Source organism: Acipenser ruthenus, chromosome 9 (assembly GCF_902713425.1).
Source record: "Acipenser ruthenus chromosome 9, fAciRut3.2 maternal haplotype, whole genome shotgun sequence".
NCBI lineage: Eukaryota > Metazoa > Chordata > Actinopteri > Acipenseriformes > Acipenseridae > Acipenser > Acipenser ruthenus.
In genome coordinates, this window is record NC_081197.1 from 13,349,029 (window position 1) to 13,362,796 (window position 13,768).

Here is a 13,768-nt window from a genome sequence, read left to right on the forward strand (position 1 = left end):
AGCAGTGTGATGTTGCACCTTCTTATCTATTATGATCATCCTCTGCACATACAGTACTTCAGTATGCAACAATACAGCATGTCTGAACACTGCTGCTGCAGTCTTCGTTTTCTGACACTAGATGGTGCTATTAGGTCACCCCTCGCATACAGAGCATGTGCAACACCATGCAGGCACTTTCAATTTGTTTCTTATCCCAGCAGGGGCTTGTAACCACCAGTATCCTTGTGGTACAGGGGCTGTTCACTAGAAGCTACTTTTGGGACTGAGATACAACCATTCCCATGTTTGGCTGCGTGCAGCTGTTCATTTTCTCTATGAAACTGACACTGGCTTGCCTGCCTGAAGTAGGACTCAGAACCAAGGTTTTTAATAGGAGTGCTTACCAAGCAACATAATCACTGCACCCCTCCCTTGCTTGGGATATCTACATACTGTGTGTGTTGTAGATCAAACTCATACAATCATCTAGCTAAACGCAGACCGTGTGACCTGCAGTAAATGTACCCAGATGCAAAAGACTTTCTTTAGTGTTGTGCACATGTTTCAAATGCAAGTGAAGAACCAAAAGATTCTCAGCACAACACAAATGGGACCAGTAATAATGTTAACAAGAGGAGTGAAAATTGGCTTTTAAGGACTGGTTGGCATCACAAACGAGCTTAAATAGATACATATTTGTAGAGCTGTTCATCGAATCACAGAAAACACTATGAACTTAACTGTGAATCCACTCATTGGCACATCAATTCTGGTCTGGATGCTGTTTCATCATGGCTCAGAGGGAGGACAACATGAACCTACTTCTACATTTGAGCCCACTAATTGGTTCTGAATCATAGCTGGAATTATAATTACTGTTTACCAGGACTGTCCAGGATCCACCAGGGAATGAAACGGTTGAAACAAACTGCTACAAAATAAAAAGAAAAAGATTTCATTCAAAATAGTTTATTGCTTCATGCAGGAGTGCCAAAAAGTTCTGGAGACTAGTGTCCAGAAGGTTACAGCAGATGCAGAACTTGGTACAAAGTTTTACTTATTTCATAAACATAAGCAGAAGGGACAACAGAAAACAAAAAAATAAAAAAATAAAACACCTGAAAACGTCTTTCCCTTCACCCTGATTAAGCCAAGACAGCAGGTAGCATGCGCTGACAAAAAGCTTCACACCACTACCAAGAGAGCAGCCTGGTGATGGTGACAGACAGGAGAATAGACAAGACAGACAGCGTCAAACATACAACTGGGTCTTTACACACACAGTTAATTGAGGTGCTCCGTGTAACAGTGGTTCAACCCATATTCTATTCATTTCCATGTAAAAGTGAACTTTCAGACAACCCAGACTTACTATTACTAGTATTCACTGGCAAACAATGGCTCTTTACAAAAATGTGACTTGCAGAAAAAAAAAATATTTTGATTCAGGGGAGAAAGGGGTTGGTGAGACACAACTCAGTACATGAACACATTCTTAGAAACATCAGTATGTACAGTACAAACAATAAAAAACAGCTATTTTCCAATGTCAAATGCAGTACGCAGCATTATTTTGGTTTCAATGTGGTCTCCAGAGTTACAAACTTTGAAAGCAAAGTTTTGGGAACCAAATTACACTCTCAGAAGGCACAGAGAAACTCCTATTCAACACAGGATGTGGGTACACAGGAGTATATATAGGGACACGTGTGTAATTAACTGTGAGGGTATTTCTGTGAAGGAATCTCCATTTCAGTAAGTAGCCCCAGAGACACTGAAGCCTCCTGTTTGAAGCTCCAATTACAGCAGCTCTGTGTGCGCGTGGAGACACGTGTGTGAATATGAGTGCGCGAGAATGTCTGGGTAAGAGATCTGTGCAAGGTTATGCACCTATGTGAGTGTAGCATGTCAGCTCACCTTAAGTAGCTCCAAAACCTGATGAGCAGATTTAGATTGAAATGTTGATAACCTGTTGGCAGCCGCTCTTTACAAGTGTCTGTGCAAGAGCAGTGACACTATTTTCTGTGTCCACTTATTTTCAGTGGTGACTTTAGTATTTATGGCCAATTTTCCATGGCTGCTATTCACTGTCCACTTTCTCAAGTGACACTTTGCTGGGGGAGGCAGGACTGAAGCAGCTGCAGACATTTACCTCTATCCCAGTCTCTACTGCCTGTCAGTGAAGCCTGTTCCTGGCTCAGCCAGTCTGGGGCTTCTAAAGCTCTGGTACAAATGTGCACACCAATAACAGCTTGTTGTCCTTCCAAAAGGGTAGACTTTCAGACTGATCAAGGGGAGAAATGGGTCTTTGAGACAACTCAGTACATTAAAACCTTTCTGACCAATGAAATTACCAGTAAAACGGTTTTACAGGACAGGGACGAGAACCACTCTTGTTTTTTTTTTTTTTTTTTTTTTTTTACATTTAAAGCTGTTGCAAGTGTACAATGAAACTGAGCACTAGAGAGACGTCACCTGGCATTACAAGAACCATGCACTAAAAGGAAATAAAACCAGTAAAGACCCCCTGTGCTGGTACAGTATGTGGATGCTTGTTTCAGTTCAAAGATAGCAGCTCAATGCTCTGCGGGTGCAAATACAGTAGTGCTTTCAGCAGCCAATAATCCTTCGATTCCCAAGGGTGCACGGATTTACTGTTCAGGAAGGCCGTTGGGAATCAAAGGGTTAAACAGCGACAGGGCATGCAAACAAACGTGTGGACCGTCGTGTTTTTGGCAGGTTTTCCTTGATCCATTTCTACTCCACTCTGACCACACTATCTTACAAAGTTAGCTAGGAAGTGGTGGGCCTGGGCAACAGCTGCTGAGCTGCTAAGGTGTTCCTGAGCAAATTAAGTGTGCCGGGTGAAATGACACTATTCTATACCGTCACACAGGAAGCTGACATGCACCAGCGTCTGGAGTTTCTAACACTTTGTGGATCTCTTAAACCAAGATATTTCAGAGGACACCAGAGACAACTTTGCCTAACATTCTTAAAGAAGGGTTGTGTGAAAACAGCATAAAATGATACCTTTTTGTGTATTTTAGGTTCAGCTCTTTCACATAGCCCTTATTTTGACAACTCTGTTCAAACAAAGCTTTCAAACTGTCTATTTTTTGTACGGGGTTATATTAGTCACCTGCTATGGGGGAAAAAAATACACCTTACCACACTGAATGGTGACAATAAAAAATAAGTTAATGCCAGAACACATTATTATTGTGGTAATTTGTCCTCATAATTTGATTATTACAACTTGAAGAAACATTTTTTTTCTGACAAACACATTAAAATATATTTAACCATTTTCATACATTTCTGATTTTACAGTGTGCATATACACAAACACACAAAGATATAATGTATACTGGATTCAGATCAGGCAAACAGCTGAGTCAAGAATGGAATTTAAATTCCTGTGCTGTACTTTTCAAATCAGTCCCAGAACCGTATTTCAAAGTACTATAAGATGCATTGCACAAAGAGCTGCCACGATTCTCAGGTAACCATGGAAACTTGGCACTGTCTGACCCCGACTGACAAAACAAACTGACGCATCAGACGTGTGAAGATCAAACAAAATAAAATAAAAATGTTTTCCTAAGATCACCTAACCATTTCACTCCTCCACTGAGCTCTGGATTGTGGGAAGACACTTTGATTTCAATCCATGAGATCATGGGTGTACTATGGTAAGCTTTAGCAGGCAGAAAGTTGGTTGCTGTCCAATGACCCAGCACATTCTGGGTCATTTGACAGCTGTGCTACAGTTGGTGGAAGGAAGCAACAGTCTGGTAACCCTTAGGAATGATTTTGTAAATCTCAAATGACCGGATTATTTGACTAATGCAGACAAAGTTCAGCAAAATGAGTTTTTGTTGTTGTTGCTAACTCATCCCTCCACCTGAACTAATAGCACAGCATTCACCATCCTCAGGAAGTTTGTTTTCACGAGATGTCAGTCGAGTTCACTCCATTTCAGCTCTCCCTGACAGCCGTGGTACACGAGAGCACCGTTGAAAAAGGTCCCTGGTTTTTATTGAGTCATGCATAAAAGAAACAACACAGCAAACACTGGAGCAATTTCAGCATTCATATGGGCACTGTTCCCTGTTTTGAGACCAAATTTAGGTTTAATGAATTATCAGCGAGAGAAAAAAAAAATACCCTAGCCCTCCCCCACCCCAACTCCCCCCCCCGCTTTTTTTTTAATCTAATTTGGAGCTGGAGATTTTCCTCCGACAAAATGTAAATTGATTTGTTTGAATTTTAATGACATTCTAGGTTAGACCCCTTTCTAATCAGCTACAGTACACCACAAGATACTGCGTTAAACATTGTCTGATTACTCTTAAAAGAGAGATTCAGTAATAGTCTGTTTTTTTTTGGTCTCACTAATATTGAACGCCCCTCACTAACAAATTGTATTTTTCTGTGCTGGTTGTTAAGCGAAACACAACAAGAAGCAAGCAAACACCCACTGCGTCAATCACAATAAAAAATTAAATAAAGGCATGCAAACTAAAAAATGTACTCAAATGAATTTAGAACCGAACCAGGGCATTAATTTTCCCTTAAACTTGTAAAAGACTGGCACCAATTCCTGCAGAATAAATAGCGCTTTACACCTTGCACCCCCTCCCAAAAATAATTTCCTAGTTTCTTTCAGCTCCTCAGTACAAGGACCCTCAAATCTCATCAAGACAGTGTTCCAGCCGCTACAAACCGGCCATTTATATCTCGCAATAAAGTTTGTTTTTTCATCAACCCTTCTTTCTCTACATAAAAAAAACAACAAACAACCAATAAAAATAAAAACATAACCCCTTTGCCATGTGAAATTCTGAAACACGTTACTTCTTCTGTTTCTTAAATATCTTGAATGTGTGTTTCTTCCGGCTGACGTTGGTGTCGGTGTCTTCTCCTGTGGAAGCGCTGTCCTCCTCCAGGGGGCTCTTCTTAGTGGAGAGCTGTGGGATGCGGCTTGTTTTTCCAGAAGCCTCCTGCTTGGTTTCCCCAGTCGGGGAGGGAGTGTCGGGCTCAGTGGAAGTGGGGCTGAGTGACCGGGAGGACTCGGATTGGGACATGCCTGCCAGAGCGTTGTTGATCTCTCCCAAGCTGGCCGATTTCTCCATCCCATGACCGTACACCTTCTTTGTTAACAGCGGGCTGTCGGCAAGGCTCTTAGAACAGGTCCCTGCCTCGTGGATGCGGTTCCCGCCGTTGGGGGTGTGACCATGTGCGCTGGCTGATTCCTCTGCCCTGGCAGGGGCACCGTGGAACAGAGAGGCGGGCTTGATGGGAAGGGATTTGAAGCCAGAGCCAAAGGAACTGGAGAGCCGCTGCTGCTCGCTAAGCTGGGAGAGGGAGGAGTCCGAGTCGGAACGGTTCAGATCCCTAAGGGAAAGGGAGAAAGAAAAGAAAGCAATGAGGGCAAGTGTGCAGGGAGAAAGAGGAAACTGTTTAAACTGTTTCATACACACACACACAAAGTTACAAATATTTAGAGGCATTTCACAGTGCCTCTTTGGAAAACGTCCATTCACAAGTCAAACTGAAGGTTAAAGGCGCTGCAGGCATCTGTGGTAAAACTACTTTCAATCTCATCCCTTAGGTCAGACATGGGCTACTCTGTTTGTTGGAACAGTTAAACTGGTTAAGTGAGCCTGTACAATCATAGTTGCTGGCTGCTTTTAAGGGTAATAGATAGGGGGTAGAGGAGATACATGCAATTAACGCAACAATTCATTTAGAGCAATCACTGGTTTGTGTAATTACTTGAATAAAGATTTATACAAAAAATGTTTGGTTTTGTTTAAAATAAAAAGTGAACATTTAGAATAATACATATCTTAAGGGTACTCTCCTTGTTAAATAATGAATGAATGCTCATTTCATCAATGTATTTAATTTGCTGATGGCAATAACCCTTAATTATCACATGGCACAATCTTCTACCAGCTAGGCATAAAAATAGGGAATCAAATAGAAAGCATTTTAACATCTGTAAGAAACTACTGAACAACTATGCCTTTGCAGGCTTCTTATTTCGCTATCTGAAATGCTAGGATTGTGTCTTTAAAGTTATGGACGAGGCATTTGCTTTGGACAACTTGCGCAAGAATAAACTGAAGCCAAAATTCTTATCTTCAAGGTTTTCTTGCACCACCAGATCATTCCCTTTTGAACACCACACTAGTTAGCAATGCAGACTCGAGGGAGGGGGCTTGCAGGGAGAAGCAGCTGAGCAGAGGCAGGAAGGACAGGACGGAGAAACACAACATTTTGGGAACAAAATGGGACAGGTGGGGGGGGAAAGGAGAGGGGAAACAAATCCATACCGTATGAGGAATTTTCACTTGGTTCTCTGGACCTCAGATAAAACGTTGCTATATCCATCTCACTCATTATTAGACCAACACTCTTACAAAAATTCTATTCATCCCGTTCTCACTGAAAGGTTCTGAACCCTAGCTATTTATAACATAGGGGTGATTATTTGAAAGTTTTAAAGCTCTCTGTTCTAATATGCTATCCTGTGCCTCACACAGGTACTGCGATCAGCAGCACAGTTTGTAATGAAGACTCTGAAAAGTTTGCTGGTGTATCTCAAAACAAGTTTGCTGCAACGGAGAGCTGCACATCAACTTGGAAAACAACCAATCAGGAACAGGAATGTCCTTACCAAGTGCCATCACAACTGGATAAGCGGTTCTATAGATATGTCTATAATATATAGTAGACCCCGATATTGCTGAAATGTCTTTATCAGATAGTTTCTACCCGATGGCTATACCGCTTAATTATTCATGTTTAATTATTGTAAAAGATAGTGACAAAGCAACTCCTTGGGCATCAGCTTGTATCGTACAGCACCCTATACACTATTCTATATATTTATGGAAGTGTGACATATGAGCACCTTCACTGTACAAGATATGTCTGGATATTTACAAAAGCAGGTTCTATCTTTAATTAAATAACTATAATATGTTTACAGCAACACATGACTCCAATACATCAATTCCAGTCTTGTAAATGAACCGCACATTTTCACTGCAATCTTACACTTCCTGTGCTGAACTTCTTCCATCACTTCTGCAAGAGTTCAACCCTATCTTACTTCCAATTAATAATAAATCACCAGCTAATACAATTGAACTTCTTTAAGTGGATAAAAGGGGGAACTAAAAATGTCTCCAACTTAAGTCATGATGATTGATAATTGTTACAACCCTACTTAATGCCATAGGGCTGTACCTATTCTCGCTCTGAACTGTTTTAAGTGTAGAACTAATAATGCAAGGGAGGACTGTAAAATATTCATTTCATAGAAAAGACTAGTAAAACGAAACACTGCAACTCAAAGAACAAACAATTAAAACCAAACCAAAGACACCCATATGCCATGCATGCAGGTTAAAAATACAAACAAGAATACCCCAAGCTGTCGGATCGCTGGTACACCCCAGAGGTGATGTCCGGAGGGGCGAGGTCCGGAATGGTGTCCAGGGGCTGGAAATGGAGGGAGGGATGGAGGAAGACAGAATGAGCAGGGGAGGAGCCACATGAGGAAGAAGAGGAGGAAGTGGAGACGGAAGGGTGCGAGGGAGCAGAAGAAGTGGGAGGGGGGGGCCCGAAAGCCTCGAATTGTCCGAACGAGTGACTGCGAGCTTGCCGCAGGGAAACCCTAGTCCTGGTCTGGTAAAGGCTGCCCTCGCCCTGCTGACCCGGGACATAACAACCCTCTACCAACCTCTGAGAGCCCATTGCCAGCTGAGGGTCGATGTGCCGCTGCCGCAGGGACATCATACTGGGAGCTGCAGAGACAGAGAGAGAGAGACAGATGAGTGAGGGAGCATGGGGACAAAACATACCATTCTTATGTAATCCAGGTCTAACTTCTACCACTGATGTCAACAGCTAGAATGAAAGTGTTAAAAGGTGTGATCGTAATGTGAACAATCAAAGAAAATATTGTTATTGTTATTGCTAAATCCAGCTAATATTAAATTTAGCTTGCGCACCATCACTATCGCTGTTTTTTTTCACACTACTTCCTCATTCGTTAATCACTTCAAGAAGATGTCTGCACAGGATCCTTGCCCTGGTGAAACAACAAATACACTATTTATTAAGCTTTATTTGGTTCTTCACTGACCACTGTGCTCAGATGCACCCTGAATATTATTTTCTGATTTGGAAAAGGTATATAAACTTAGTAGCTTAGCTGTTTTCTAGCTTTAACTAAAATAATTCAGACTCCTAGCTATGACATATGTTTCATCCTTCTCTCCAGTGATGTTCTTTGTAACTCACATTGCGAACCCTCTACATACTTCAACTTGAGAAAAACAAACAAAAACAGTACAAGCAAACCCCATAATCTAACAGAAAGAAGGACAGTTGTGATCGTTAGTGACTCAGCTGTGAAGGGGGTTCTGCTTAGAAGAAAAGAAAAAGGTGGCGAAAAGTCTTTATAATGGTTAATAACTTCATAAATGCAGTTGAACCCACTTCCTCCCACTCCACAACACAGCTGTCGCTAAAAACAGACCCGTTAATGTTAGGTGCTCTTTGTGGCTACAGGCGTGACTGTTAAAATGTGTGGGAGGGAACTGAACAAATGAATACCCGAACCCGGATATTTCCACAGGGAGTTATTCTCTGAGCTGATTGGCCAGTGATCACTGGATTGCCGGTCCATCAACCAGGCTGCATCTGGTGTCAGCCAATCACACGACAGGAACAACAGGAGGCGGAGGAAAAAGGGGTTAACGATTGTAACAAGTTCAAGCAATCTAGGCGCACACACACACACACACACGTTACTGTGTTTAATTTCCTTTGAATTAACCTTGAATGTTTTCATTCATTGACTTGTAAAGGAACGGGCACTCAGTTAAACTGTGGTTGTTCTCTCCTATCAGTTCAACTCTCTAGAATTGCATCCATTGCTTCAAAAGTGGTTTTAAACCTTATATGAATGCCACCATGTAGCATAGTGACTACTATATATTCTATCTATAATATATTGTTTATTTTACAAGAAAATGAATTCCTATTCAACCACTGGTTACCACTCAGTTTTCATTGGTTGAACTAGCTGCCAGTTCATGGTGCCGTGTATCAAATTTGATTGACACATGACTTTACCAATAAACAATTGAGAGATGTGTAGCAATATGAATGAAAAAATATATAGATAAAATACATTTGCTTTAATTTAAATGCATGGTGGTGGCATTCTGAAATTATTTGTCTCCACAGCTACTTTTGCAGAGCAGTTTTGCTTTGTTTACATGGGAAAGCCCTGCCTCATCGGGATGCACAGCACTTGAACTGACAGGAGACAACGAAGGTGATAAACTTTGTGTGACCGTGTACACAGGTGAATCACTTTCACCTTTATAGTCATTTTACATGTTAATCAAAACTAAAATAAATCAGTGTAGACTTTAAAAGGAAAACAAAAGGATGTAACAGGTGGCAGTCAAGGGTTAAACTTGTACACCCACAAACATCAGTTGTTGGGTGAACAATTCATTTTATAAATGAAATGCACAATTGACAGCACTTGATACTAAACCCTTCTGCAGATGCAGTTCTGAGCTTTCCCATGCATGCACAATGTGCTGCAGCTCTGGCCTGGAGAACCACTCCTACTCTTAATGGGGTGACGTTCACTCTGAAGATCCCATGTAGCTCTTGACATCTCCAGCTGGCAGATGGGATTGCCTTTTGATCAAGAACTCGTCTGCTATAAAACTGAACTCAGGACCTTGCGGTGAACAGCTCAATGTCCTATTTTCCAAATAGAGTCATTCAACTCTTCAAAGCTAATCTAGAGATCAGGCCAGGCCAGTGGATAAATGCACGTTACAAATCTGTCCTTAAAAGCACCCTGACCCAATGTGCTGTAATGACATGACTGGATGAAGTTACATGAACGCTTGGCTTGGAGATTATACTTAATTCATGAATTTCCCTGGATGAGGCCTTTTAACATTTTTATTATCTATGTGTTTGTGTGCTCCTTGTTTCTATATCTAGTTTATATGTGTAAAATCTTTTGTATTCTGATTTGTAAAACAATTTAAAAAATACAATAAACCAAAAAATGAATACGAAACCAAAAGGAACCCAGACATCACTTATGAAAGTAAATAGTCTTAAATACATGATTTTCTTTTAAATCTTAAATAAAAAAAATATATTTTCATAAACCCTAAAAAATCACATCATTATAGATACATGTTTGTCAGTGTTATCACTTCAGAATCAGTCTTACTGATTCCAGTAGTGTGAAATATGTGCTTAGCCAGGAAATAGGACACACAAACACCAATGAAAAAAAAAGGCTGATTCCCAGTTTGTATTCATTCAAAGCAGGAGCAGTAAAGGGCCGTGCTTGATGCAATGCAGTGCTACGCAGGCAACATGTAATTCAGAGCTTTCATTTGTTTAGCTTGCTTTAAATTAGAGCTATCTAACAGCTGCACCACACCGCCATATATATATATATATATATATATATATATATATATATATATATATATATATATATATATATATATATATATATATAGATATAGATCTATATATATATGGTTCTATAGTATAGTTTCTTTAGTGTTTTCTAGAAGATATTGCTCCTTAATATTTCATTTTAGAATACCAATATTTATCAGTTGAAGATGTTATGTTAAACATATTGGGTTTTTCACAGACACACAAAACTAGGAATGGCAAAAAACAATGTCAAATGCTGTAGTAGTACTACTGATTAGGACACCTGAAATGTATTTTTTATAATTATCTTTTAAAGTGTGTTTTTTCTATTGCTAATAAAAAATAATTAAGGTGGCATTGATATATATATTTATATTTTAGCTCAAAGAAGCAGCTGCCCTATAATGATTCATAATATATTGGTCGAATATATTTTATAGAAGAAAAAAAGAAATATATTAAAAACTTTGTTTTGTTACTTAAATACTTTTTGGAGTCACTGTTACATTCAGCACACATGTCAGGAAATTGAAAACCTCAAAGCAATTTTACAGCTACATTTTCTCAAAAATGCTTTGATTGGCTGTAACCTGCTGGTTCTCACTGGAACATTAACAGTACATCACTGTTCATCGACTTGTATGGCATAATGCCGGGCATACCTAATCCCATTGTATTGTGTAATCTCTTACATTGGAGGGTGCCAGGAGACATCATTTCCTCATCCATATCATCAACGTCGTCGGTCATGATAAAGTGCTGGGGCGCGGGGCGGCCCCCCAGGAAGCTGGGGTCCAAGTTCAGGGCGCAGGCCAGTGTGGGGAGGCCGGGGTTGTTGACAATGGCGAAGCCGGTCAGCATCTCAATCTGCTGCCAGCGGTGGAGTCGCTCTCTTAGGGTGGCCGTCACCTCACTCAGTGCCTGCCTGGGGGAGGGAGAGAAGATATTGAGAGAGAGAGCGCGAGCGAGAGAGAGAAGAGAGAGAGAGAGGCAGGCTTTCTATTCTCCTGCATGTGAGCCACTTGGATCAAGAGCTCTCCTACTTGGTCATTTGGTTTTACTTACTGTGCCACAAGAATTGCAGCAGCTGCTCCCAGCTGAGAGCCTAAATATATCCAACACCACTTCATTCACCTGTTTGGGAACTGAAGCACATAACTGACTATGGGCACCATTGCAGACAGCCTCAAAAGTAGAGACCAAGTATTGGATGGGCATGGAGAACTACTCTTCCTTTAAGAGGGTCTCCACCAAGAAAGGCTTGAGGCTCATGGGGCACAGTGGGCAGTCTCTCATCGCCACTGCTTAAGCTATTCAGTCCACTACTGTTCACAAAGAAAACTAGGGTGGACTATTTCAAGACACACTTACTTTGCAGTTAAGATTTTATGGTCGACATCATCCAGCGAGGAGCTGTGTGCAACGTGGAACGTGCCAAAGAACGTGTTCCTCTTCTTCTTAATCTTCTCAGCCTAGTAAAGAACAAAATATGTGAACCCCACTGCTGTTTGACAAATGCAACACGAGCCAGTCATTTCTTACCACACAAATCACAGCCATGCTCCCCATAATTGAAATACTGGTACACACAAAGGACCTCTGTGCAGTATTATCAATGTGTACAATATGTTATCCATGTAGCAGACGGCATGACTATTCGACACAGACTCCGAATAAAAAGATTTCCTAAAAAGAGGATTTTTTTCTTCTTGTCCCTGAATTAAAGAGAAACACCTCCAGTAGAACTGAAAACTAAATGTCAAGCAATGCTGGGTTTTACTAAAATCTTAAACAGAATGCTCTACAGATCTTGGGACACAATTTCTAAAAAACGAGCACAGAATGGCATTCCTGGGTTGGAAGAAGATTTTTCTGAAGCGATGGCAAAAGACTCCAACGCATGTCCATTAATGAAGGGTGGAAACGAGTGCTGGATCCCATGATCCAATGGCCTCCACTCACCCCCTCTTTGGCGATCAGCAGTTGGCGCTCCGCGTTCTGCTTCTTGATGTTGTAGTACATGACCTCCACCTCATGGGTGAGCTGCAGCCACTTCTGCAGGGACTCTGGAGGAGACCAGCTGGAGCGAGACTCCAGCTCCTTCTCTGCCTTCCTCAGGGCCATCCGCACCTACAAAAAAAACACAAATGTGTTTTACTTGAACCCCTTTAGTAGGGTTGGATTGATTACTGTGACATCATTTATTTGTTCCGTTTTGGTTATTTATTGTACTCAATACTTTGTTTTTGTCAAATGGACTGAATTGGCAACAGCCATGTTTACAACAGTCATCTAAAGATAAAAAGGACAAGCGCCGCCGCTCCCGAGATGTTTTGCTCTTCTCTCTTCCTGTAGACAACAGATTGGTCCATAAAGAGTTACGGGGTTGGGGGTGCGTGTTAAGTGCTGTGTATTTAGTCTGGGAATCTGAAAATTACTTTAAATGCAGTTAAATGCAAATCAAGCAGCTGTTTCTTCACTCTGAATGGTAGCCCTCTCAACACCAATGATCCTCACCCGACGTCAGCACCTGTGGAAAACTCAATCCAGATAATCACATAATCTGTTCTTGCAGCTCTAGTAACAAGGCCAGATGGGTTCCCATGAAGTGTCCCGACCATGATAACATGTGTAAAGTGTGGCGGAGTGCTCACTGTGGTTTACTTCCTATGTGCTGCTGAGTCATGAACACTCTGCCATTGCTTACCCCAGCCACAGCTCCACTCAGGGAACACAGCTCTGGAAGGATAATGTTACATCCGCTACCAACTGTTCTTAAAATCTAAATATTATTGCTGATGTAACTTTGTTTTCGAAATAACGTCCCTGTGACTGCAATTTGAGATTATAAAAGTGCGTGTAGGGGTTCTGGTAGAATTTGTCCTTGATAAACTTACAAGAAAAGTAAATAGTAGGAGACCTACAAATTAAATATAATGGGCATTTGGACTGGAAGCCCTTCTTTCAGCAAGTGATACATTGGACACAATTTCTGTATGGACCGCAAAGTGTTTTACATCATTTGTTATATGGGTCCAATTAAATGTATCCCTTGGCTGGTAAATAACCTTCTAATTGAAGTTACAAGCGCACTTACACTGTCATTTATCTATGTCTGTTTCTACAGTGCTTTCATAGTACCAAACTATGTACCCAAATAAAATCAGGAAAACCTATATTAAAAAAAAAAAAAAAAAAGAAAAAAATCAAAACAAAACACGCCACACTTTCAAGACCAAATACGAAAATCAGTTCCATGAGCTTGGACTGA

At 40.9% G+C, this 13,768-nt stretch overlaps 1 protein-coding gene across 5 annotated transcripts in view; it reads right to left on the minus strand.

Annotated features, from left to right (window-relative positions):
- Window positions 1-935: 935 nt before the first annotated feature.
- LOC117962432 (stromal interaction molecule 1-like) overlaps window positions 936-13,768 on the minus strand; it is a 54,840-nt gene continuing 42,007 nt past the window's right edge. The window contains exons 8-13 of one of the 5 annotated variants that reach the window (XM_059030416.1): window positions 12,460-12,627; window positions 11,869-11,969; window positions 11,190-11,422; window positions 8,626-8,706; window positions 7,427-7,805; window positions 936-5,382 (exon numbers count right to left, since the gene is read on the minus strand). In XM_059030416.1, coding sequence (XP_058886399.1) covers window positions 4,839-5,382; window positions 7,427-7,805; window positions 8,626-8,706; window positions 11,190-11,422; window positions 11,869-11,969; window positions 12,460-12,627 — 1,506 coding nt within the window. In that variant the 3' untranslated portion in view covers window positions 936-4,838. Of the gene's footprint in view, window positions 5,383-7,426; window positions 7,806-8,619; window positions 8,707-11,189; window positions 11,423-11,868; window positions 11,970-12,459; window positions 12,628-13,768 lie in introns of all 5 variants that reach the window. The other 4 variants (XM_059030418.1, XM_059030419.1, XM_059030417.1 and 1 more) reach the window with 4 other exon arrangements.